Source organism: Myxine glutinosa, chromosome 4 (genome assembly GCF_964187855.1).
Source record: "Myxine glutinosa chromosome 4, kmMyxGlut1.1, whole genome shotgun sequence".
In the NCBI taxonomy this organism is placed as follows: Eukaryota; Metazoa; Chordata; class Myxini; order Myxiniformes; family Myxinidae; genus Myxine; species Myxine glutinosa.
Window position 1 is genome coordinate 220,205 of NC_136264.1, and position 25,793 is coordinate 245,997.

General features: G+C 45.5%; 1 protein-coding gene across 1 annotated transcript; it reads left to right on the plus strand.

The window, feature by feature from the left end:
• Positions 1-137: 137 nt before the first annotated feature.
• Positions 138-18,533, plus strand: GM2A (ganglioside GM2 activator). Its single transcript, XM_068111831.2, has 6 exons — positions 138-280; positions 478-530; positions 6,657-6,791; positions 8,608-8,766; positions 8,998-9,180; positions 12,684-18,533. Exons 3-6 carry the CDS (start codon positions 6,666-6,668, stop codon positions 12,837-12,839), a joined length of 624 nt encoding a protein of 207 aa, XP_067967932.2. The 5' UTR covers positions 138-280; positions 478-530; positions 6,657-6,665; the 3' UTR covers positions 12,840-18,533.
• Positions 18,534-25,793: the final 7,260 nt, after the last annotated feature.

A 25,793-nucleotide genomic window follows, 5' to 3' on the forward strand; every position in this document is an offset into this window, starting at 1 on the left:
TGCCCGCCCATCCATCCACCACGTGACCCACGGCCCGCCAATGTCCCCGCCCATCCACTCACCACGGCCACTCATAATATTGTAACGGCACAGTTTACGTTTTAAGACTTCCCGACATTCTGACGTAATGACGTTTCGCGGAAGTCGTGTCGGGCCGAACAATTGCGCTTCCGCCTTCTCTCGACTCTCAGTCACAGTCAGTGCAGTAAAAAAAAAATTCGACATCTGATTTCTCTCTTCAGCTTGTTATCTCCTTCCAACCTCTGGTCCTCGTCACTGGGTAAGTGATGATTGATACCAGATGGTCGGTGATATTGTGGAAACGATTCCTTGTTTAATATCGTGTTTTATACACGAAGAAATGATTAATGGTTGTATGCTGAAAAAGGTTGTAATTACAATACCTTTCAACAGTACCGAAGATTATGAAATGTTAAAATTATTCTATCATAGGTCATCTATGTATTACGTACGCAGGGAGTGGTCGTGTCTATGTGTACACGTTAACGTACGCAGAGAGGAAAGGTGAGGTGAGCGACTTTTACCCTGTTTTTTTTTTTATTTGTTTGTTTTTTTAAAACAACTTTTTACAGCGTAGCCCATCGGTGTTTGTCTGTCTGTATGTATGTCCCCTCAAACGTATAGCTACCAATCAGAGCTGAGAATCTGATCACATGACAGGGTGGTGTGATTACGTTTGACGTCATTAGACATTACGGAGGTGCAGCTGCTGACTCTCCACACACCGCCATTTTGATTTATATGCCGTTCAGGCCGAACATATCGTCGAACCTGTCATATATCACAATTGCCATGCTCTACCTTTACGTTTTTCATTCAGTGTGAAACGCAAACAAACCGATTGTTAAAATTACCATCAAATATCGAAAGCATCGGTGTTACATCTCTTCCAACAAAACGGTACGTACCCAACCCTATGATATATAATCTAGATTACAGTAGATCTTCCCTCAGTTCTGTAAGTAAAACTTACCTCACGGATGTCGGGATTCCTCCAAAAAATTTTGTTTAATGTTATAAACATCATTAGCGACTGTTAAAAAAGCTAATCATGTGTGTTTACAGTTTATAATATTTTACAAGCCTGGCTACGCGGCTGTTAAACTTTTGGTCTTGTTTTTTTATACCCTGCGCCAATGTCTGCCAGGCAAGGGCAACATTTCTTGTCGGTGATGCATACAGGGAAAATAAAACCTCCAAGAGTAAAGTGGGATTAAGCAAAACGAGAGCCAGACTTTCGAAATGACATATGAATGCTAACGAGGCCTTTCGCGCATGCGCTGTGTGATTGCGTCGTTCCTTGCACCGGCTTTGCACATGTGCAGGGTCACTCGGCAGCTGGGCCTTGGGCCGAGTTACCTCAATAAAACCTCTGTGTGAGAACTTGACATCTGTATTGTTATGAATTTTGGGGTAGTGATATATATAGATTTAGGTAGATCTGCATAGGTAGGTGCTCCGATGATCGTGGGTAGCAAGAACCACTTCGATGTACAGTAAGTCAGGGACCTGTGTAGTCCGGATGTCGGATAAGTTGGATATTTGTCCCTGTCATGAGGGGGCGGGGCATGTTATTTAGTTCAGGGATTATGTTAATTCCCTTGTACGTCATTCCCTCTGTGATCATTCCTTTGTCCCGTATGGCAGTGCACCATAGACATTAGTTTGGCCAATTAGTTACACCACACACACTACTTAAATTCCCCTCTGCCACAATAACAATAAAACTCACCGGAAGCCAGTTCGGGGCACTACCGATAGAACTGCAGCCAGCTACATCACGAACTTGCATAGCGACACTCATCGGTCGGGCAGGCTGAGAGCCATGCCCAGAGGGGCAGCGATTGTACAAGGCAGGGCAAGAAGCTGGCCACTGATTGGTGGAAGGAAGACACGAGGCAGGAGTCGACCAACCAAAGGCTAGAGTAAGGAAGGACTGGTGATTGGCCGGGGGAGGGGCAAGAAGCTTCCCTCGGATTGGAGGACGTGAAGGGGCGAGCAAGAAGCGACGCAGGGATTGACAGAGAGAGCTGACGTCAGACAACGAGCGACAAAACGACTCGCGAGCCGGCATTTTCTCATTCTCGTTTTGGATGCGATAGCGAATGGTCGTGGACCGATATATTCTTTCTCTCCCTTTCTTATTCTCGTTTTTGGATCACTTCATGCCTGGACCTCCCCCCTCTGTTGCCTCATGATTCATCTCCCTTGATCTCTGGCTCCTTTTCGCCACCTTTGCTCTCTGACCTTGGACCCTTGCTTGTTTGGTGACGACGAATGGTGGAGAGACGTTGGAGCGCTGATGATCCTCCTTCCCTGCGTTCACGCACGGGACCTCGCGAGCGATCGCGCGGGGGCGTGAGGCCTGCCGCAGCAGCGTACGCTGGCCTAGCAGCGTGCGAGCAAGGTCGCGTCGAGGCCTGCTTCACGCCAACGACCAGGCAGTTCCCGCCAACACCAGAGCCGCGCCCGGACTGCATGCTCGAGTTTGGCGACGTTGACGAGGACACTGCAGACAGGGATAAGCCGCACCACACAAACACAACGGTTCCTTTCATTTATATCCTCCCTTGTATGTTGTATGCGTCTGGTGTAGGAGCGCTCATTAGGGGATTTTAGTTACCGGCGCGTTCATTGTATCGGGGTCCGGCAATAACGCTGTGTTTATTTTTGTACATAAGACGTTTGCGTGTGAATTAATTTGCAGGGGTGAAGACTGCTTAGGGACCGACAGGTAAGAGCTGCCGCTTCTTCTTCCTCTCCCTTCCTCCCACGCATATATCGTGAATCCGTGTTTGAACAACGCCTTCATTAACGTACAATTGGTCATCCGTGGTTTTCTACGTCTTAATAGAGCCATCCACAGGATGCGTGGAGCATGTTATTAGCGTGGTGGCAGCGGTGTTCCATGCCTCTCGACACTGTGGTTTAGGTGTGGTTGTGGCCAACAACAACCAGAATGGTGTATAGGCTTCGTGTTGAAGTTGTGTAAACAGCACCATGGATGCTCTCCATCATGTCCCGATGCAATGGCACTTGACAAGAAGTGAAAGCATCACTACCTTTGAGAGTTGGCGACAAAATCTGACGTGTATTCTAGCTCTTGACGCGAACTTTGCCTCCTTTCCCGACGAAGACGTCATTGGGCATAAGAAGACCAACAAACCGAAAAAGAACTTTTGCCAATGACACAACTGAAGTCCCCGAGGATCGACGCCACAATGTCGCTCGGGCAAATTGCTAATTTCTGCCCAGTCATCTCGGGCAACTCCATCATCAAGATGTCAACGTCGGTAGCAAACATCTGACAGAAGACAGGGCAACGTTTCGGATTTCAGTCACCAGCACTCATTTTTTAGACTTTTAACAACAGTACTGGGCTGGATATAATGTGATGGAATATTAAGTGCAAGCCCCCACAAGGTTGCTAGCCTGTCCGCAGTTTTTTTTTTTGTTGTTTGATTTTTGGATACAAGATCGAGGCTCGTGTAAGAGCAAACATTAAATCGCATAAAAACAAACTGACACATAAAACATATGATAAAGGGAGCGGGAGACAAGATGGAGAGAGAGGGAAGCACACAAGTACAACAGTTGAGAACAGGGACATCAGGAGGGGGCATGAGAATGGGGGAGGAGGGGGTGGGAGAGGTATAAAACACATGGACACTGCGAGGACTTCCAGGAAAGAAGTCGGTATTTCAAAAAAGTGGATCTGGGGTGAATTAACGGGGGTAGAAAAGATCAAGGTTTTGGATGGGGGAAGATAAGAGATGGTGGTGAACAGCTGTTTTAAAGACCTGGAGGGAGGAGTGGGATTGAAGAGAGTGAGGGAGTTTGTTCCAGAGGCAGGAGAAAAGAGGAATGAAGGAGTGAAGGTGAGCAGAGAGTCTTGATTTTGGCAGTTTCACCCTAAGAGGGTTGCTGGCAGATCTTGTGCGACCTGTAGGAATATTTGGGGGACAGCACAGACAGAGCTGGGGGAGCTAGGCCGGAGAGGAGTCTGTAGAAGACAGAGACCACCAACCTGCCTGCGGTGAGTGAGTGAAAGGCCCTCGGAGTTCGCTTCATCGTGGGAGATTCCAATGATTCTGAAAGCTTTGGTTTCAATAGCGTGAAGCCAAGCTAGGTGTGAGGCAGGAGAACCAGCCCAGAGGGGAGAACAGTATTCAATTCAGCTGTGGATGAAAGCCTTGTATGTGGTGAGGAGCTCAGGTGTGCCAAGGAAGGACTTCGCATGACAGAGGATGCCCAGTCGGCTACTGGCTTTGGAGGTCAGCTTGGAATTGTGGTTTTCCCAGGAAAGATCATGGCAGATAGTGAGACCCAAAAGCTTGAGTGACAGAACTTCTTGGAGAGGCTTGTTCAGAAAGTAGATGGGAGGGTTGTCCAGTCGGTCTTTTCGGAGAGACATAGTGAGAGTGTGAGATTTGTCAGGATTGAAAGACATGTTCCACTTGTTTGACCAGTCTTGGTCTGCAGAGATTTTGTCCAGGTCTGCAGAGAGTGAGGAGGCTGCAGACTGCCGATCTGAGGGATGAGGTATGGAGCGGCAGAGAGTGGAGTCATCAGCAAAGAGATAGAGAGGATTTTCCAGAGAGTTGGAGAGATCATTGATGAAGACCAGAAAAAGCACAGGGCCCAGGACACTGCCTTGGGGAACTCCAGCCTGAACAGGAAGGGGAGATGAGAGAAATCCATTCAGGGCCACACGTTGACTACGACCAGAGAGGATGTCCGCAAGCCATGCGTGGAGATTTCCATGGATACCATAGGAGGAGAGTTTGGTGAGTAGAGCAGGGTGCCAGACCGTATCGAAGGCACGTGATATGTCAAGGGAGACGGCTCTAATTTCCTGTTTGGCATTGAGGACCTCCATCCAATGTTGAGACAGCAGAAGCAGCATGTCCAGCATACAGTGACCTGGTCTGAAACCAAACTGATGATCAGAGATCAAGCCATTGGAGACGAGGAAGGATTTGATAACCGAAGCAATGATGGATTCCATGACTTTGCTGATAATTGGGAGCAGGCTGATTGGTCTGTAGTTGCAAGGATCTGTTTTTGCACCTTTTTTGTGTAAAGTGGGAATGTTGGCTGATTTCCAAGCTGATGGCAGATGACCTTGAGCAAAAGAGAGGGTGAAGAGAACAGAGAGAGGGTGTGAAAGAGTGGCAGAGCAGGATTTTAGGACCCGAGGGCTGATGCCGTCTGGTCCAGTTGCAGAATCAGAGTCGAGGTTTGATAGAAACTTCTCCACCTTGTCAGGAGAAAAGGACACAGAGTCCAGGAGCAGCTGGGTACGACTGGGTACGGTGGGTACAGAGAGAGAGACGTGGTTGGGACACAATTGTGTACATTGGTATAGTGGAGCCCCCCTTGACTGTTCGGGCATTGTGGTCATTTGTGGGAGCATGCAAACAACTCAGCCGAGTCCTACATGGCTATCCTCACGTGCAGAACCCTTGGACATGGGCCCTGCTGGCAAAGTATCAAGCGAGAAGATAGTGTATCTTCAGGGCTCCCCTGAAAGTTCTGAAAGACCGCAAGACTATCGCGATACATAGATCTGACGATTTACTGTGGATCGTCGCTGATGGGTCTGTCAGGAACAAAGGCTTTGTAGCTACAACGTACGCGCACATGGATGGTGACTTAGTCTTAGCGGCGTTCTTTAATGTTAAACTCTGGGAACATCAGGTTACATGGCTGCCTTGCGAAGTAACGAAACCAAGATGAGGCACTGTGTATTGGGGCAGCCATCCGACACTTCGTGCCGTTCATCGTCCAGTCTCACCACAGTGCCCAAGTATTGATGGGCAGTCGTCCCTGCTTCCATCAAACGTGTGTGTGGCGAATTCTCAGCCATATCCAGAGTAACTTTATTCCTCTCCGCTGCCAACCGTTACCATGTGCAGGTTGGGCATATTGATGGTATCACCAACTTGCCATCTGATTTTGGGAGTCTCAACCCTCAGCCTCAGGTGTGCCTCGATGCAAGCTGTTAAGTGTGCACGGATATTGAAGAAAAGAAGGCCCCCGTTGTGCGTGGTGTCTTTTATTTATTTATTTAATTACCTCTGCCACCAAAGGTGGATGGGGATTATGTTTTCACCCCCTTTGTCTGTTTATACGTGAGCAGGACATATCAACATTACAGTTGTAGACGGATTTGGAGACACTTGGTGGACAGGTTGTGTGGGTGATGAGGACAATTGATTCGATTTTGGTAAAGATCCGAATCCATGATTTTTCACCTTTGATATGTCAAAAAATGGTAAATAGAATGATATCTCAATGTCATGGGTGGATTATGACAAAACTTGCTGAAAGAGTTGGGTAGGTGACAATAACAAACTGATTCGATTTTGGTTCAGGTGTAGATGCAGATCCGGCCTATCGGTGGAATTCAAAAACGTAAGCGTTCCAGCCTGGCGGAGGTATGCACTCTACTGTTCTAGTTTGATCGATGCGATACTAAAGGAAGTAAGTCCAAATCTCAACATGTTCTCAACTCAACAACTCAATTTTTTTTTTTAAACTATCCAAGTAATATTGGATTAACAGCTTCCTATATATGCTATGCTGAATAAGGTAAAAGCATAGCTGATATATGTCGATGTTTGTCACTACAGGTAGGAAATATGGAGTGGCTACGGCTTGCATTTACTCTGTGCTTGTTTGGCAACTCATTCGCTGAGCAAAGCGGCCATGACCGATTCGGCCAATACGAGCACCCCAATTTCAACACCATCACCGTAATGAAGCAGGTATATATATTAACTGATTTTCAGACCTTTGCCTTACTTCAAATTATTGTTTTAGCCAAACTGCTTGTGTTTCACTTCTAATTTTCATTGTTAATGATAGTGTGTTGGTGGTTGTTTAATCTTGATTTGCGGGTTTCAGGAGGTGGAACAGAGTCCTACCTGGACCCAAAGTGTCCATCTCTTCTTCGGTAAGGGATCACGGTTCATGGACCAAACTGTTCAACTTTTTCAGAGTTTTGTTCCAAGTTCTCTTTTCAGGATTGTCACCAAGCCCCGGATTGCCTCCATTTGGAGCTCATGTGTGGTAATACTCCCGGGGATGGTTTTCAAAATCCCAGATAGGTTCTTTATCGTGGTTGGAGAATGGAGAGTGTTGGCTGAGGACAGATGGGAGTGGAGGAGCTGAGGACAGATGGGAGTGGAGGAGTATCTTGGTCAAGGTTGGAGCTTGGTACCATCAAACCCTCCCCCCTAATAATTGACCCTCAGTGGTTTTTCTCCTACGAGCCACGAAACCAAGAGGGATGTGCGATCTGCTGTGCTGTTGCATCTCCAGTCGCTCGTGCATGCGCAAATGTGGCATTTCATGAAGCCCATAGGGACTGCCTTTCCAGCATGCGACTAGTCCCTCTCGTTGGTCTCCTGCTGCCAACACAGGGATGTAATGCCTCTTGTGCAGCTGCATGTCAACATGTGGGTGATGGGGATTTTTTGGTTTCTGAGGCTGGGATGGGTGAATGTCCTGGGGGTGGAGACTCATGGATGGAGTGGGGATTGGCTATAAAACCCTGGCTCCAACAGGAAATGCTCCCTGGGACCAGCTCTCTCTCTCTCTCTCTGCCTCACACCCACAAATCCATCCAGACTGAGTGTCTGGAGTCTCTGCCTCTCGCTATTGGCTCACCTTGATTCTGTTACCTTCTCTCTGGCTCCTGCTTTTAGCCTCGTGGAGGTGAGGCAGCACTGTGCACATTCTGTTCCATCTTCACGCTGCAGCTACCTGCACTAGTTGTGTGCTCTCCACCACATGCCTTCCCCTCTGCGCCGCCCCTTTCTTGTATGAGTGTTTATGTGGCAACTGTGGGCAACTGGTAATTCCCTGTTTGTCATTGAAGGCGGCAAAAGGGGTTGGCGTCAGGAAGGGCATCCGGCCGTAAAACATTGCTTCAAAAAGGGGACCAAAAAACAACAACTACCACGGTCCCCGAAAAGGCCAACCCCCGCTTTGCGGGGAAAAATGGCCTCTAAACGGTGGTTTTTTGTGGGCGAGGGACGGGGGTGTGTGGGAGGAATAGGGTAATGTATTGTGGTTTTGCCATATATTATAACTCGTGTGGTGATAGCCGCGCTGTACCACAGGCTGGTCATAACCGCTCGACGGTAGCTCATGAGAAACAGTTTTAATTTGAAGACGTGTCAGAGTTTGCCACCAACGTGACATTTAAAATTTCAAATATCATCACAAGCTGGTGGAGGAGTGTGCGCGCTTGGGATTAAACATTCCTATCCCAGTCTGCTCGTCGGAGGGCACCGCGGCCTTCCAAAGAGGTCTTGTCCCTTGCAACTCTCGTTTTCCCATCCTTAACAGTGAGCTTCACTTCAATGGTACCTGAAGAGAAATTCTTAACTTTCCAACGGGAACTGGATTTCATGTGGAAGTGCGTTTGGTTACTGCTTGTTCATCCCCACATGGACTGGAGTTTTGATTGCATTATCCCTCATGTTATTTCTTCCATCTGATCTTGGGCTGGGTTGTGCCTGAGTGGACGGCTAACTTGCACGTTACTTCCTCTTTCAAGTTCAATTCATTCCACAGATACGACTGGGCAAATTTGCCTGGGACGATTGTGGTGCCGGTGCCGATGTGGCACACCTGAGCAACCTGACCATCTTCCCTGATCCTGTACAAATCCCGGGAAATCTTTACGTTGCTGCCTCGGGAGCGACGACTGAGATTATCAATGGCCCACTCCAGGTTTGCTTGACCTTTTGAGGTCCAATGATGTTTGCAATGCATTAAAAAACACCATCAGTTGGTGGGAATTTTTTTGGAGAAAGATCTTTTTTTGTGGGTGACGGGCCGGCTCGATGACAGAAGACGCAATTTTTTGCCGCCTCCATCCCTACCCCGTTTGGAATCCCGTGCGGGCACGGGCAACTTGTGAGTTAAACATTCCCTTTCATGTTTATTGTGCTTCTGCTGTAGGTTAACCTGACGGTGAACAAAGAAGCTTCAGGAAGGTGGATAAGAATTCCATGTTTGGATGGGTTTGGCAGCTGCGTTTATCCTGATGTTTGCTTCCTACTCAGCCAGCTAATTCCACCTGGCGAAGACTGTCCCCAACCATTGACCACTTATAACTTGCCCTGCCATTGTCCATTCAAAAAGGTCAGTTCTCCACTCGTGTTTGCACCGGCTTTTTTGCTCATTTCCTTGTGTTAAACGGTAATCTGATTAGTACACTTGCAAAAGCAGGAGGAGGTTCAGAGAAAGAAGAAGATGCCTCATTTTGCATCTTCAGATGCATAGAGCTGCTGAAGCAGTTTCTTAGGCCCTTGTGCACAATCCTGGACAGGTTGCCACTGACGCAGGATACTCGAATGGCTCATTCTTCCCATAAGCTGGTACTCATTTTGCCGACCTCGGAAGGATAACAGGCCGAGTCAACTCCACCTGGTGTTAATTCAATGGAATGACGGGGGCTTGAACTCAGGACCCGAAGACCATAAACCAGCCGTGAAGCCAACACCAGGCTTGGGTTCAGAGAAAGGAGAGGTGTAAATTGAGAAAAGGAAGGGAAAAGTGAGGTTGGGAGAGTTGTTCTGGTTCATTATATCTGAGTTGGTAACCCGTGAATTATGTCTTCACCTGGTACGTGGGCCTCACACAAGTAATGTTGGTACAAGTCCCGGCACACGGTGTCTGATGCTTTCAGACAATACTATTATTAAAAATAGCCCCGAGTGGGCTGACAGTCATCTGGGCTGACCCCCATTATCTGTCAGTGGGCTGACAGCTGACAGGTTGTAGTTCAGACCACTGCTGGGTTTTTGGGGGGAGGGAGGCCTTGGGAGCCCCCATGATTCTATGGGAGGCCCCCTGATACAAATTTTAAAAAAAATACGAAATCAGAAAATGTAAGACCAAGCAATCCTGCAGATCATCAAATAGAAGGGCTGTATCAGGCTTCAGAGCAAACGGTTGGTAAATGAGGGAAGAGTTTCAGGGGGTAAATCAGTACAGCAGGCAGGTAATGCTACAAGGCCGTGAAAATCAATGAAAATTTGATCCAATGGACAAACGGGCCCACAAGTGTATCAAAAGTCCTGGAAAGGTATGTGGTATTCAGTCTTCATTTATTTTATGATAGACTAGCCGAAAGTACCCGGCGTTGCCCGGGTTCTTTTTGAATGCATTTACTACTATAATTCAGCTTTTACCTGCGGCTGTAGAAGATTGACGACTATAATTCAGCTCAGCTTTTCATTGTGAAATGGGCCCAGCCCGGCCGAAGCAGCCTCGACCGGCCTTCACCTCGCCTATCTATAACCTTCCCGGGGCCCGTCCCGACATTTTTAGTTCTTTTTGAATGAATTTACTACTATAATTCAGCTTTTACTCGCGGCCGTAGAAGATCGACTACTATAATTCAGCTCAGCTTTTGATTGTGAAATTGGCCCAGCCTGGCCGAGGCGGCCTCGCCGCCTAGCCTATAACCTTCCCGGGGCCCGTCCCAACATTTTTTGTTTCAGAGGTTTCCTCCTATCTGTCACCGTTCAGGAGATTAGTGCTTGCAGACAAACAAAGAAAAACTTTCTTTTATATATTTCTTTTATATAAAATGCAGCACTGAGAATAATCTTCCCAGCGATGGATGTTCAGGAGAAATAAAAAATACATTTCCCCAAATATCCCTTTTTTATTTGCATAGTTTTTTTTTAATCCAATTTGGACAAGATCACCCCCAAAATGCATAATTTCGACATCAATTTTTCAAAATGTTATGGGGGAGCATGCCCCCTGACCTCCCATAGAGAGTACTTTCCCTTTTTTCTAAATTTCTGGCAGTTTCACTCATCAACACCATTCACCCACCCCTCCCTCCCCCCCCCCCCCCGGCAGTGATACAAAGGCCAACTTCACTCCAAACGGTGATCTAAATACAGAGAGGGGTTCCACATGCTTTCCGTGAATGAAAACAAGGCTAAAACTTTATGTTATCTATGACCCGAGCCCACACCCCCTTCACACCCCATGAACATATAACAGTATCCGAAGAAAACACAGATTGTCTGTCCCCCAAATATCTATCTGTGCTCTATCTGTCTGTGTTCTATCTCTCTCTGTGTGCTCTGTCCCCCAAATATTCCTACAGGTCGCACAAGATCCTCCTGCAACCCTCTTCTGGTTAAACTGCCAAAATCAAGACTCTCTGCTCACCTTCACTCCTTCATTCCTCTTTTCTCCTGCCCCTGGAACAAACTCCCTCACTCTCTTCAATCCCACTCCTCCCTCCAGGTCCTTAAAACAGCTGTTCACCACCATCTCTTAACTTCCCCCATCCAAAACCTTGATCTTTTCTACCCCCGTTAATTCATCCCAGATGCACTTTTTTGAAATTCCGACCTCTTTCCTGGAAGTCCTAGCAGTGTCCATATGTTTTATACCTCTCCCCCCCCCCCCCCCTCCCCTCCCATGCCTCTTTCCCCCAAGCCCCCTCCCTCCCACAGATCTCCCGATGTCCCTGTTCTCTACTGTTGTACTTGTGTGCTTCCCTCTCTCTCCCCATCTTGTCTCCCGCTCTCCCCATCTTGTCTCCCGTATGTTTTGTGTGTCTGGTTTTTTTTTGTGTGTGATTAATGTTAGCTCTTACATGAACCTCGATCTTGTATACCAAAAAAAAAAAAGGTTTGTGCTTGTAATTCATGGCATTTAGCTTGTTTCTGGCCTTTAATAATGGTTGTAAATGTGGGATTGAGTTGGAGCAGTGCGTGTGGTGATACTGGTCATTAGAGGAGAAGTGGAACCACATTTAGAGGCCATTTTCCCCGCAGAGCAGGGGTTGGCCTTTTTCGGGCACCATGGTCCCCTTTTTGAAGCAATGTTTTATGGCTGGATGCCCTTCCTGCCACCAACCTTGTTAGTCGCCTCTTGCGACACACAGGGAATTACTAGTGAACTGGTACTCAATTTACCGACCTCAGAAGGATGACAGGCTGAGTCAACCCTCCGAGCATTAATTCAGCGATCGACCGGGATTCGAACCCAGGATCCTAGGATCCCAAGCTGCACCCTAATCGCTAAGCCAACACCAGGCTTAGAGGAGAAGTGGGGTGGTTGGAATTGACGAGTGGGTTGGAGCAGTGTGTACATGGAAAGAGAGTGGCATCAAAATTCTGGCCAATTTCTGTACGTGATAAGTGGACAGCCTGAAGTTCATCAAAATCCAAACAGCACTTTGTATTTGGAACTTCCCTTTAGGAAGTTACATGTTTGCAAATGCAAAGCGTGACATGTTTTACCGTCAATGTATGTTGGTACTGTTGAAACACATTTATACAGAATACATGACGTATTGCGTTTGATTACAGTGCGCACGGTACTCGATTGTTTTCAGTTGATCCAAAGAGTGTGCTCTACATTGTATAAGACCCTCCCTCTGGCTGTTTCCTTATCAACCCTTCCCTGATATATATGTATATATATATATATATATATATATATATATATATATATATATATATATATATATATATATATATATATAATTAATTAATTAATTACTTAATTAATTAATTAATTACCTCGCATACACTATCAACTTTAAGATTTCAGCCAGACAAAAAACTTGCCACCTCATAAATGCTTCTTCTGCTATTGCCCACCTGCAGGGAAACTACACATTTCCAGAAACTCCGTTTTACCTTCCGTATATTGAGCTGCCCACCTGGCTTACGAATGGGATGTATCGGATCCAGGCTCTGCTGACCTTCAAACAGGTTGAAGTTGCATGCATAAGAATAGCGTTTTCCCTCAAATCCAGCTAAAGGAATCCTTCGTTCACCTCCATTCCTTGCCAATTTCATTCATCTGCTATTTAAGAATCGAGCATAAAAGCAAAATGTTTTTTGCACTAATCAAGGAGTACTGAGCTATTTGTATAAATTTGAATGCTTTGTTTTGTTAGCTTTTATGCACAAATTTTGTAAGGAAACCCACTAGGAACGTAACTTTACTATCTGTATTACTTTTCTGTGCCTGAAGTAATGTACTTGAATCAGATCGATGATGAATTGCATGCTAGTCCTGAAATTACTGTGGAACACAAGATTAATATTAATGCATATTTGTGATGCGCAGATATCCACCTGGCAGGTGCTCAATGTGCGAACAGAATTGTACATATCTTAAATTATACATGTAGATCCGGAATGGTGTGCAGCAAAGGCACTCTGAAGTGTCGTGAAAAATAAATAATAGCTGCACCAAGCCTCTCCATGGAGTTCCACTCAACCGAAAGAGAGCCCTGGAGGCTGCACCAATGACCCTCTCCATGACTTACAGCCCATCAACTCTGGTGAGCACATGCATGGAATTTTGTGCAGAAAAACACAGAATCTCATGCACATGCAGCAGAGAACACCAAGGTCCACACGCAGGACCAAGCAGCGGACGGAGGGGCACAGGTGGGCCCGACAGAGAGCAGATCAAGTCATGAGCAGAGGGAGGGCAACCATGGCAGGAAGGGAGTGCCAGTGTCCGACACCAAGGCAGACCCAAAACATCACATCACCCAAAACATCACCCAAGGACTAGCATGCAACACAGAGCCAGGTGTACAGCCAGGAACCGAATCCGTGGAAATCCAAGCCAATCCCTGCCTCGCCAGCAGCCCAAGGAGGGCAAGGGCATGACTGCAAAATGCAGAGCCAATAATATGGCACCATTCGCGCCTCCCAAGGCTTCAGCCATCATAATTTTTTTTACATTTTTCCATCACATTCCCTGCTCTAATCCCTGCTGATCAGACCCACCACTAGAAGCCTCCCCAGCCACAGCGGGAATGGCCCAAAAGGTCACGAACCTGGACATCATGGAGACCGTCACATTCACGAACAAGGGGCATGCAGTCTTTGCTGGCAGGGAAGACGGTGCACCTCTCCTCGCCCCCGAAGAGGGTACACCCCACCGAGACTATCTGATAGTCGGTCACTGCAGAACCATGTGGGTCTCAGACCCTCAGATTATTATTAATGTTGCTCTTTGAACAAATACCTTAAGACACACACAACACCTGTGTGGCTTCTCTCGCTGGTTGTTATCTCCATATGTGGGTTTTAGGAGTTGGGAGGAAGTTCTCCCAGAACTCAAAATCTCCATCTCCTTTTTTCAGTTAAAAATCATTATTCATTTACCAGATTGTGAAACTTCATTTTCATAGCTTCGTTCCAAGGGCTCTTTTCAGAATCCTCACTTAACCTCTGACAGCCTCAACTTGTAACTCGTTTGCTGTGATATTCCCCGGAATGATTTTTGAGGTACTCATTAAGGGTTTTCCTGATCATCCCTGTTGCTCTGACTATGACTGGTACAATTTCAGCTTTCTTCAATTTCCAAGACCTTGACCTCATTTTTCAGATCCTGGTATTTGAGCATTTTCTTGGTTTCTGAAGCATTTAGTCCAAAGTATTTGGGAATCCAAACCTTAATCAACAGTGCAGTCTTTTCTTTTTTGTGTTTGAGCACTATGGCCAGTCTCAGGGCTCCACCTGCAATGTCAACACTTGATGGGGTCATCTTGTCATTCGTTAGTTAACACGGTGTTCATTTTTGAGGATCGAGTTTGGTTTGTTTTTCCTTGATTGTTCTGGAACCGGATGTTGAAATGTTTACAGATATGCCAGTGGATTACTCACTTCTCAGAGCGCTTGCTTCCTCGTGACCTTGCGCTGCTTGTTTCTGGACGCAGTGTCCTCCATAAGTGCTGATTCCATATCACGTGGGTCGAACTGAGTTGGACAATCATAGCTGGTTCACAGGTCTCTGACATGCCACGTGCAGGTGAGGTGCAAAGGTTGGCATTCTTGCAATGTTTGTTTCCGGAAAGCCTTTTACAACATTCCTCTCCAGCCATACTTAGATCCATGTCCACAGGCCCTTTCCCTGCAGATTCCACCTCCTATCAAGAGCTTGGGAATGGACTGAACTTGTCCTTCACTTTGAGTCGTCGTTCTGGTAGTCCTGACTAGCGCCGGGGTGACGTGCACGAAACGACTCCCAATGGGGGTGTTTGTTGGGCTTGGCAATAGCTGCAAGCTGCAGTCACGAACCACCAACCGTTTCTATCACTGTTGCAGTAGACCACCGAATCGGCACACGTGTCAACCACCAAAGTTGGGCGGAAGTACGTAAACCCGTCAACAAACACGATTAAACTCTCAAAAGGTCTTTCCACTTTCAAAATATGAGCGTGGGTTTTTTGCAAGTATATAATTTGTCTTGTATATAAATTTGCAAGTATATAAAGATAACAAACTGGACTTTCTCTGTCTCACCGAAACCTGGCAACAACCTCTGGACTACTACACACTCAACCTCACCACACCCAATGGATATTCCTACGTCAATAAACCACGCTCGGAGGGCCGAGGTGGTGGAATTGCCGTTATCCACCGTCAAGACATCAAGACCAACCTCATCTCCATCTCATCTGCTCCATCATTTGAACACCTGGCTTTAAAACTCTCTGGTCACACGCAGTCAGTCATGGCTGTCGTCTACCACCCTCCCAAACCACACCCATCATTCCTGTCTGACTTCTCCTACTTTCTGACCCAGCTATGTTCCCTCTCCCCCTCAATCCTCCTCCTTGGTGATTTCAATATCCACATGGACTCCACTGACTCCACAATAACCACTGACTTCACTGATTTACTCACCTGCTTTAACCTCACTCAACATGTCGACTTTCCTACCCATATCCGTGGTCACATTTTGGACCTTGTCTGCTCCACTGGATTAAATTTGCACCATCTCTATGGCTCCGACCTCACCCTCTCTGACCACTTAGCCATCACTCTGACCATCAACATCCCCGCCCCAACACCAAGGCATTATCGCACAATCAACTTCCGTAAGCTAAACGCTCTTTCACCTACCTCATTCTCATCCACCCTCTCTGAAAAAATGTCCACTTCTCCCTTCATTGACCTCCACACCCCTTCCGACCTCACTGACTACTACAACCACACTCTCTCCTCCTGCCTTGACCAGCTTGCGCCTGTAAAAACCAAAACAGTTTCTTTCACCCATTCTGCTCCCTGGTTTACCCCTGAACTCCACCTGATGAAAACTCGTGCTCGCCAACTTGAAAGACTCCGCAATAAAACGGGTCTCACAGTTCACTCCCAAGCCTACAAGGACCACATACAACACTACAAAGATGCCCTCTCCCGCGCCCGCTCTGCCTACTACTCTCAAATTATCCACTCTGGCTCCGGAAACCCAAAAGCACTCTTCTCGACAATAAACAAACTCCTCCGCCCCCTGAACACCACCACCCAGTCATTCACAGTAGACAACTGCATCTCCTTCCTCTCTTTCTTCCAACGCAAAATTGACAACATCTACAACAGCTTGACCACCGCCGCACCCGCTCCCCCTCCAACCACCTGCCCCCCCTTGTCCTGCCATCCCCTGTCTCGGTTCTCCCCAATCTCTCCTACTGACCTCTCTGAACTCCTCATAGGAATGAAAACTGCCACCTGCACTCTTGACCCCATCCCCTCCAGCTTTGTCAAAGCCTCCCTCCCTGCTCTCTCTCCACTTATCATTGCAACAATAAACTCCTCCCTGTCTACAGGCATCGTCCCACCTTCCCTCAAAATTGCTGCTGTTACCCCCATTCTAAAAAAACCTGGTCTAAACCCTGACACCCTAAACAACTTCAGACCCATCTCCAACCTACCCTTTCTGTCAAAAGTTTTGGAACGCGCTGTAGCCACTCAACTCAAACATCATCTCTCTGCCAATAACTTGTATGAAACATTCCAATCCGGATTCCGCTCCAACCACAGTACTGAAACTGCTCTCCTCAAAATCACCAACGACCTTCTCCTCTCCTCTGACGCTGGCAACCTCAACATTCTCGTCCTCCTCGACCTCAGCGCTGCCTTTGACACCATCGATCACACTATCCTCCTCACCCGACTTGAATCCACCTTTAACGTCACCGGCACTGCCCTCTCTTGGATTAAATCATACCTCTCTGACAGATGCCAGTTCATCTCCATCAATAACTGCAAATCCCCCACTGCTCCCCTCCCCCAAGGTGTCCCCCAAGGTTCAGTTCTTGGCCCCCTCCTCTTCATCCTTTACCTGTCCCCGCTCGGTCACTTAATCCGCCGTCATGGTCTCCAATTCCACTGCTTCGCCGATGACATCCAGCTTTTCATCTCCACCAAGTCCGTCTCCACCGACACCCACTCTATCCTGACAAACTGCATCACTGAAATAAAATCCTGGCTTCAAATCAACTTCCTCAAGCTTAACTGTGATAAATCTGAAATAATCATCATTGGCCCAAAAACGCTCACAAAATCCACCCATAACTTTGCCCTCAACATCGACGGTATCCCAGTATCCACCTCCCCTCACATCCGGAATCTTGGCGTCATCTTTGACCAAACCCTTTCCTTCGACAAATACACTAAACAGATCACAAAGTCAGCCTTCTTTCACCTGAAAAACATTGCCCGTCTCCGCTCATCCCTCTCCTCCACGGCTGCAGAAACCCTCATCCACGCCTTCATCACCTCCCGTCTGGACTACTGCAATAGCCTCCTCTATGGTTCACCCTCAAAAATCACCAATAAACTCCAATACATTCAGAACTCCGCTGCCCGTCTACTCACTCATTCCCGGACCCGTGACCACATCACCCCCGTCCTTTACAAGCTTCACTGGCTCCCCATCCCCCAGAGAATCCAGTACAAAATCCTCCTCTTGACATACAAAGCCCTCCATAACCTGGCCCCATCCTACCTGGCTGACCTCCTCTCCAGACACACTCCCACCCGCAACCTCCGCTCTGCTGGTACCAACCTCCTGACCCCCTCCATCCGGACCAAATTCAGATCCTGGGGGGACAGGGCCTTCTCCATCGCTGCTCCCACCCTCTGGAACTCACTACCTCACACCATCAGAGACTCCTCCTCACTCACCACATTCAAAACATCACTAAAGACCCACCTGTTCAACGCTGCATTCAACATTCAACCCACAGCATTTAACCCCTGACTATCTCTTCTCCTTCTCCCTCCTTTTGCTTTAAATATTTCCCTATTGATTCTTGTCTTGTCTTTTTGATTCTTGTCTTATATATATGCCGTATATCGCTGCTGTTTGTTTTCTTGATTCTTGTCTTTTTGCAATTGTTGTTTTCATGTATTGTTATGCATTATGTTTTCCACTCTGTCAAAGCGCCTTTGGGCTTCTGGAAAAGCGCTATACAAAATAAATGAATTATTATTATTATAATTTGTGATTCATAACTGATAGTTAAAAAAAAGATTTGTTTAAGAAAAGTGATTGTGTCTATTTGATGCGGATCATTTGGCTACCTTGTCGGAGAATTGCTGGATATTGGTCAAGGCTGAATACGGTACTATTTTAAATATATGATTGCAAATAAAAAAATTTGCTTTTTCATTACAAATAAAATTTTGCTTTTTCATCACAAATATCTTTTTTGTGTGTAAATGTTGCAACAATTTTGTATCATTAATATTTTTACTGTACTAAGATCTGATAAGATTAACATGCAATCCACTTTCCTTAAGATATAGAGGCAAAATAAATGCAACTCTAAATCATCTCAAAACACACACACACACACACACACACACACACACACACACACACCTGCTGTGTATGGGGATGGGCAACGGCTTAATACATGTGAAATTAATACAACATTTCTGTCCCAAATTCAGGGAGTTGTATTATTATTATTATTATTATTATTTTTAAACAGCATTTTTCACTTCACAGATGCTGAACACTGCATTACTTTTCAGCCAATTAGAGCACTTCACCAGATTGTTCTCAGATAACAAATTTTCAATGTAATGACCAGTCCATGGAACTATACGTACAGTGGATCAATTTTACAATAGCGATGAGACTCGGCTGTTTGAAAGAGGGATCCAGAACCAGACATAGGAAAGAAGAGCCATCAGTACTTGGATTGAGAACGTCAAAAGAGAGCTGAATCACTGTTCCTCTGTTAAACCTCAGCGTCATTTTCAATATTCTGGCGATTAAGCAAATGTCTTCTTCATGTTAAGGAATATTGAACAAGGTTTGTACATCGATCGAGATCGAGCGAGCAAGATCGACGAAATGCAGTTTGGATTTATGCCAGGAAGAGGAACGACAGATGCGCTTTTCATTGTGAGGCAGTTGCAGGAGAAGTACATGGAGAAGAGGAAGAAGTTGTTTTTTGGGTTTGTTGATCTGGAGAAAGCATTCGATAGGGTTCCACGAAAAGTATTGACATGGGCATTGAGGAAGTTAGGAGTGGAGAAATGGTTGATCAGAGTAGTGATGGCAATGTACAAAAGAGCGTGCACAGCTGTAAGGACGAAGGACGGGAACTGTGGTGAGTTTGAGGTGAAGGTGGGAGTGCATCAGGGGTCGGTACTAAGTCCACTACTATTTGTAGCTGTGATGGAGGTGCTGGCTCAGAACGTAAAGGAGGGTTTACCGTGGGAGTTGTTGTATGCAGATGATCTGGTGTTGATTGCGGAAAGTATGGATGGACTGAAGGAAAAGATGAACAAGTGGAAGGAATGTATGGAGACAAAAGGTCTGAAGGTGAATATCGGAAAGACGAGGGTGATGGCAAGTGGTAAAGCATGTGGTGAGGTGGAAAGAACTGGGAAGTGGCCGTGTGCTGTGTGCAGGAAGGGTGTCGGAGTGAACTCCATTCAAAGACAATGTGCGCTGAGTGGGTTCATCAAAAATGTAGTGGTCTGAGAGGGTCATTTACCAGTGTGGCAGCTACATTCAAATGTAAGGTGTGCACAGAGGGAGCTGCAGATGGAGGAAATGTTGAATTGGATCTTGGAGGCGGCGTGAAGCTGGAAGGTGTGAAAACATTTTGCTACCTCGGAGACATGCTGAATGGAGAAGGTGGATCAGACTTGGCAACGGTTGCTCGAGTGAGATGTGCATGGAAGAAGTTTCGGGAACTGAGTGGCGTGCTGATGAGGAGGAGAGTGTCGTTGAAGCTGAAGGGAAAGGTGTATGCTGCATGTGTGAGAAGTGTTATGATTTATGAGAGCGAGACATGGGTAATGAACGTAGAGCAGCAACGAAGGCTGGAAAGGGTGGAAATGCAAATGGTTCGATGGATGTGCGGAGTATCGTTGAGAGAGAGGAAGACAAATGATGAATTGCGAAAGATGATGGGAATATTGCCTGTGATTGATGCTGTGAAGAGGAACAGGTTGAGATGGTTTGGTCATGTGTTGAGGAAGGATGAAAGTGACTGGTTGAGAAGAGTGATGGAAATTAATGTAGAAGGAAGTAGAGGACGGGGAAGACCGAGAAAGACTTGGCTAAAGATGGTGGAAGAAGAAATGCGGGCAAGGGGGTTAACAAGGAGAGATGCAGAAAATAGGGCAAAATGGAAAAGATTGTCATGGGGACCGCAAGGCTAACCCCCGCTCTAGCAGGGAAAATGGCCTTAAAATGCATGTTGTTGTTATTGTACATCGAGCAAATCCCATTCCATGGGTACTTTTTATTTATTTAATATTTTCCCCAAAAATCACAAGACGTCTCCCAACACTCGTAGGGGGAATATTTATTTAATCCCCATGACCTGACCCTTGGTACCCCAAGCACATTATTCTACAACAGCAGGAAACACGACATTAAAGCTTGAAGCCCTGCTGCTTTGTGTGACGAACAAACATGTCTCCTTTTACTAATAGCAACACCCGTTCATCAGTGGTGAAACCACCTTCAATATTGTACAGTCACGTGAAAAAGTAAGTACACCCCATGTAAAGTTTTGACTTTTTCAACATATTTCAACATACAGATATTTGATCTTCATTTCAACAATATTAATAGATAAAGGTGATATAATATAACAAATATCATGAAACATTTACATTTTGTAGTCCATTGTATAATTTAAATAAACATGAATGCAAATTTCGCATGTGGAAAAAGTAAGTACACCCCTACATTTATCACTACTTCAAATACCTAAAATTAGAATCAGGTGCACCAGCTCAGGTGCAAATGATTAGAACATCGATGGAGAGGATCTTGGAGGAACCTGTCTTATTTAAACCTCAGACATTTAGTTTGGTTTGCTCTTTGTTGTTGAAGTGTGTGGCGTCACCATGCCTAGATCAAAAGAGCTCGCTGAGGCCTTCAGAAAGAAGGTCATAGATACCTACGAATCTGGGATGGGATTTAAAAAGATCTCCAAACAATTTGAAATCAATCATTCGACTGTCCGGAAGATCATCTACAAGTGGAGAAGATTCCAAACAACTGCCAACTTGTTCAGGCCAGGCCAACCCAGCAAGTTCAGCCCGAGAGCAGACTGCAAGATGCTGAAAGAAGTCTCTAAGAACCCCAGAATGTCATCACGGGACCTACAGGTAGCTCTTGCCACTGTTAATGTCAAAGTGCACGAGTCTACCATTAGAAAGAGGCTGCACAAATTTGATCTACATGGGAGGTGTGCCAGGAGGAAACCTTTGCTGTCCAGAAAGAACATCAGGGCAAGACTAAAGTTTGCCAATGAACACCTAGGCAAAGACCAGCACTTCTGGAACAATGTCCTCTGGACAGATGAGTCAAAGGTAGAGCTATTTGGCCACAGTACCAGAAAACATGTTTGGTGAAAACCCAAGACAGCATTTGACCACAAGAACCTGATACCAACTGTAAAGCATGGTGGTGGAAACATTATGGTTTGGGGCAGCTTTGCTGCATCAGGGCCTGGGCAGCGCACCATCATAGAATCCACTATGAATTCTTCATTGTACCAGAGGGTGCTTGAGGATAATGTGAGGCCATCTGTCGGAAAGTTGAAGCTCAACCGAAGGTGGACCTTGCAACATGACAATGACCCTAAACATACCAGTAAATCCACCAAGGAATGGTTGAAAAGAAAGAAATGGAGGGTTCTGGAATGGCCAAGTCAAAGCCCGGATCTAAATCCCATCGAGATGTTGTGGGGGGATTTGAAACGAGCTGTGCATGCAAGAAACCCCTCAAACATCGCACAGCTGAAAGAATTCTGCATGGAGGAGTGGGCAAAAATTTCTCCCAGTCGATGTCAGAGACTGGTAGACAGTTATAAGAAACGCCTACTTGAGGTTGTTTCTGCCAAAGGGGGCAATGCCACCTATTAGAGCCAAGGGTGTACTTACTTTTTCCACATGTGAAATTTGCATTTATGTTTATTTAAATTATACAATGGACTACAAAATGTAAATGTTTCATGATATTTGTTATATTATATCACCTTTATCTATCAATATTGTTGAAATGAAGATCAAATAACTGTATGTTGAAATATGTTGAAAAAGTCAAAACTTTACATGGGGTGTACTTACTTTTTCACGTGACTGTACATCCATTCACACAGATAATTTCCTTATTTTAGCGTGGTGCCACATGACTGCAATTGGACCAATGTTGGAATAACATTGGGAAATAGAAAACAGATGTCGCTTTTACCGATGATGGGCCAATGTCAGAAATCCTTTTTCGACCATTCCAACCACTCCTAACATTGAGCCAACATCAGTGTGCTAGCTCGGTGTGTGGATGTGAGTATTGTAACAGACAAAATTCGTTGAACACAGGTAGTTATACTTGGGGTGTTGGTTTTTGGGGGTAAAAATAAACAGCACTCAGCATTGGGGGGGGGGTGAGGGGGGGCTTGTTGGTAAATGAGCACCGTATAGCGCCACCTGGTGGGAGCCGGTGTTAATTTTGTGTGGACGGCTCTATTTTGAATCCCTAGAGCATAAAGACCATAAACACTTCAAACTCAGTTCAGTGTTTCCACATCAGGCTCACTTGTATTACACCTTTGGTCGATGTGGTCTGCTCGTGTATGGCAGCTGACTGCAGCGATTATAACAATGTAGTGGAAATAAGGCAATACAAACAAGACGAAAAGGGGTTGATTTATCCACCATGAAAGATGAAAAGGTGGTGAGGTTTTAGGCCTTACCCTTTTTTTGAAGCAAAAAGAGAGACTGGAGAACAGGAAGTGGTTGATATAGGGTAGGTGATGTCACCAATGACTTCACACCTGACATGATTACTACAGGTGTGCAACACCTATTGGTCCAAGGTATGAGCATCATGAGTGATGTTGGTAATGGTGTAAATGTAATGAGAGGCATGTTGGTTGAAAGGAGAAGAGGCAGGAAAGGAAATGGATTGAAAAGGTAATTTTTTAAAAAGAAGCTAGAATTGGGGGAAGGGGTTAGGGGGTCACATGAGTGTTTGTATGACATTAACAGAAAGAACACTTTTCATTTAGACTGTTTAGTTCAGATGTTCAGAGTTTGTAGATGAAATGCTGATGTTTGAGTTTCCGGGAGTCTTGGCTGCCACGGAAGTGTCAAACCACAAACTGCCATGTGATGGATCATATGCCCTGCAAGGTTGAAATGACGAGAAATTGTTTTACAGACGGTGTCCTCCAAAAGTATTGGAGCAGTGGAGTCAAATTTGTAATTATTGATACTAGCAACGGTACCCGCCCTACGGGTGGGGCTTCAGTTGGGAGGCCCAAATGAAAAGGTAAAATATCAGAAATTGAAGGCTTTTTTTATTTTAAACGATTCATATAAACATTCGTTAAATCATATCACACGCAAATCATCAAAATCTAAACAGTATCTTACTATAATTCACAAAATGTCCCACATTCCACACATCCACACAATCACGTGTGTGGATGTTACGTGTGTGTGCCGTGTGTGTGGATGCTACGTACGGGTGGGAGGCCAGAAGGAAACAGACAATGCAGATACGGCGAATGCTAAAGCATGAAACCAATAAATTCCACATTCCTGTAGCACCTTCAGTCGCACGTCAGACATGGACAGCAAGTTCGTGAAGGACTTCCATGAAAAACGTACCCGTTCGCCAACAAACGGGTACGTTCACGTATAGAAACATCGATCGTGGGTCCGTGGCGAATCTGCATTTGGCGATCCGCAAAGTTCACGTTCAGAAAGTAGAAACCATCATGGCATGTCGTCATTCACTTGAACTCAATATGTCTTTTTTCATTCCAAACAACATAACTCCAATTAATCACAAAATAAACTTTTAACAACATTGTTAATGTTTCCTTAATTGTAAAAAATTCCAAAGCAACAGTTAACAGGATTTTGAGCCGATAGCTGTTACGGCCTTGGCAAGATCGATGGAGACAGCGATCTGTTAGCATATTCACCGCCCAAATAGGTATGTGGAATTCTCTCATGTTGAGTTTAAATGTCGTTTGAACTTTGGCCGAGGTCATTATTTACTTTTAATGATGTTTATATACGAATGATGTTTAATGATGTTTATATTGGTTTTGGGTCATCCTTTCCGCATATCTCGTGGGATTGTGAGTTCATGGATTCGTTCAAGGTTCAAGGTTCGTGGGATTGTAAGTATGTAAGATTGTTGTTGTCCGAGTTCGATCTGTGCAGCGATCGGTGCAGCCGTTTGTGCGCGCGCCCGGGAAAACAACATCGTCACAATGAGAACAATGAACGTTATGCGAACGCGAATGTTATGCAAGAGTCCAAACCTGAGAATGCTGGAGACCAAAGCTGAAATTGGGAAAACTAAATAGCCTATTTTACTCCCAGTGGTCCCAGGATTACCCACCCAAAATATCTTTGCGATCGGTTCAGCAGTTTTTACGGTACCTTCGAACAGACAGACGGACATTTGGTGAATTATAGTAAGATATACTCGAGTATAGCAGACATAAACATTGCTATATACTCGAGTATACCTTTGGAATTAGCAGACATAAACCAACATGAAGACAAGATCTGTCTGAAATAAAAACAAGAAATCTGGAAGCTGAAAGAACAGAAGAATTCAGTTAGAACCACAGGACAAAAATTGGGCAAAGCAAATACATCAATTTGGAATATCTTGAAAAAGAAAAACCACTCGTGTACTTAGCAATAGACAACAGCCATGTAGGCCAAAGAAAACTGCAGTTGATGACAGAAAAAAAATCAGAGCTGTGAAGAAAACCCTAAAACGCAGTGACATCACTACCAACCTCCAGAGTGCAGGGGTGAAAGTATCACAATCTACCGTTCACAGAAGACTTTGAGTGCAGAATTGCAAAGGCTACACCGCAAGATGGAAACCTCTCATCAGCACCAAAAATAGAAATGCCAGATTATAATTTGCCATGAAGTACAGATATGAGCCAGTAGAGTTTTATGGATATATGAGACCAAGATAAACCTTTATCAAAGCAATGGAAAGGTGAATGTGTGGCGAAAGGAAGGAACTGCATCTGATCCAAAGCACACTACATCATCTGTGAAGCATGTTGGAGGTAGTGTCATGGCTTGGGCCTGCATGGGTGCCTCTGGAACTGGCTCACTCATCTTTATTTATGATGTAACTAACTAATGATGGGAGCAGCAGAATGAATTCAGAAGTGTACAGAAACATTTTGTCTGCCTATGTTCAAGAAAATATCTCCAAACTCATTGGGCAGCGCTTCACCATGCAGCAAGACAATGACCCAAAGCACACTGACAATGCAACCAAGGAGTTCATCAGGGGAAAAAAGTGGAAGGTTTTAGACTGGACAAGTCAATCTCCTGATTTAAATCCCATGGAGCATGAATTTCACTTGCTGAAAAGGAGAATAAAGTCAGAAACCCCCAAAACAAACAACAACTGAAAATGGCTGCAGTAAA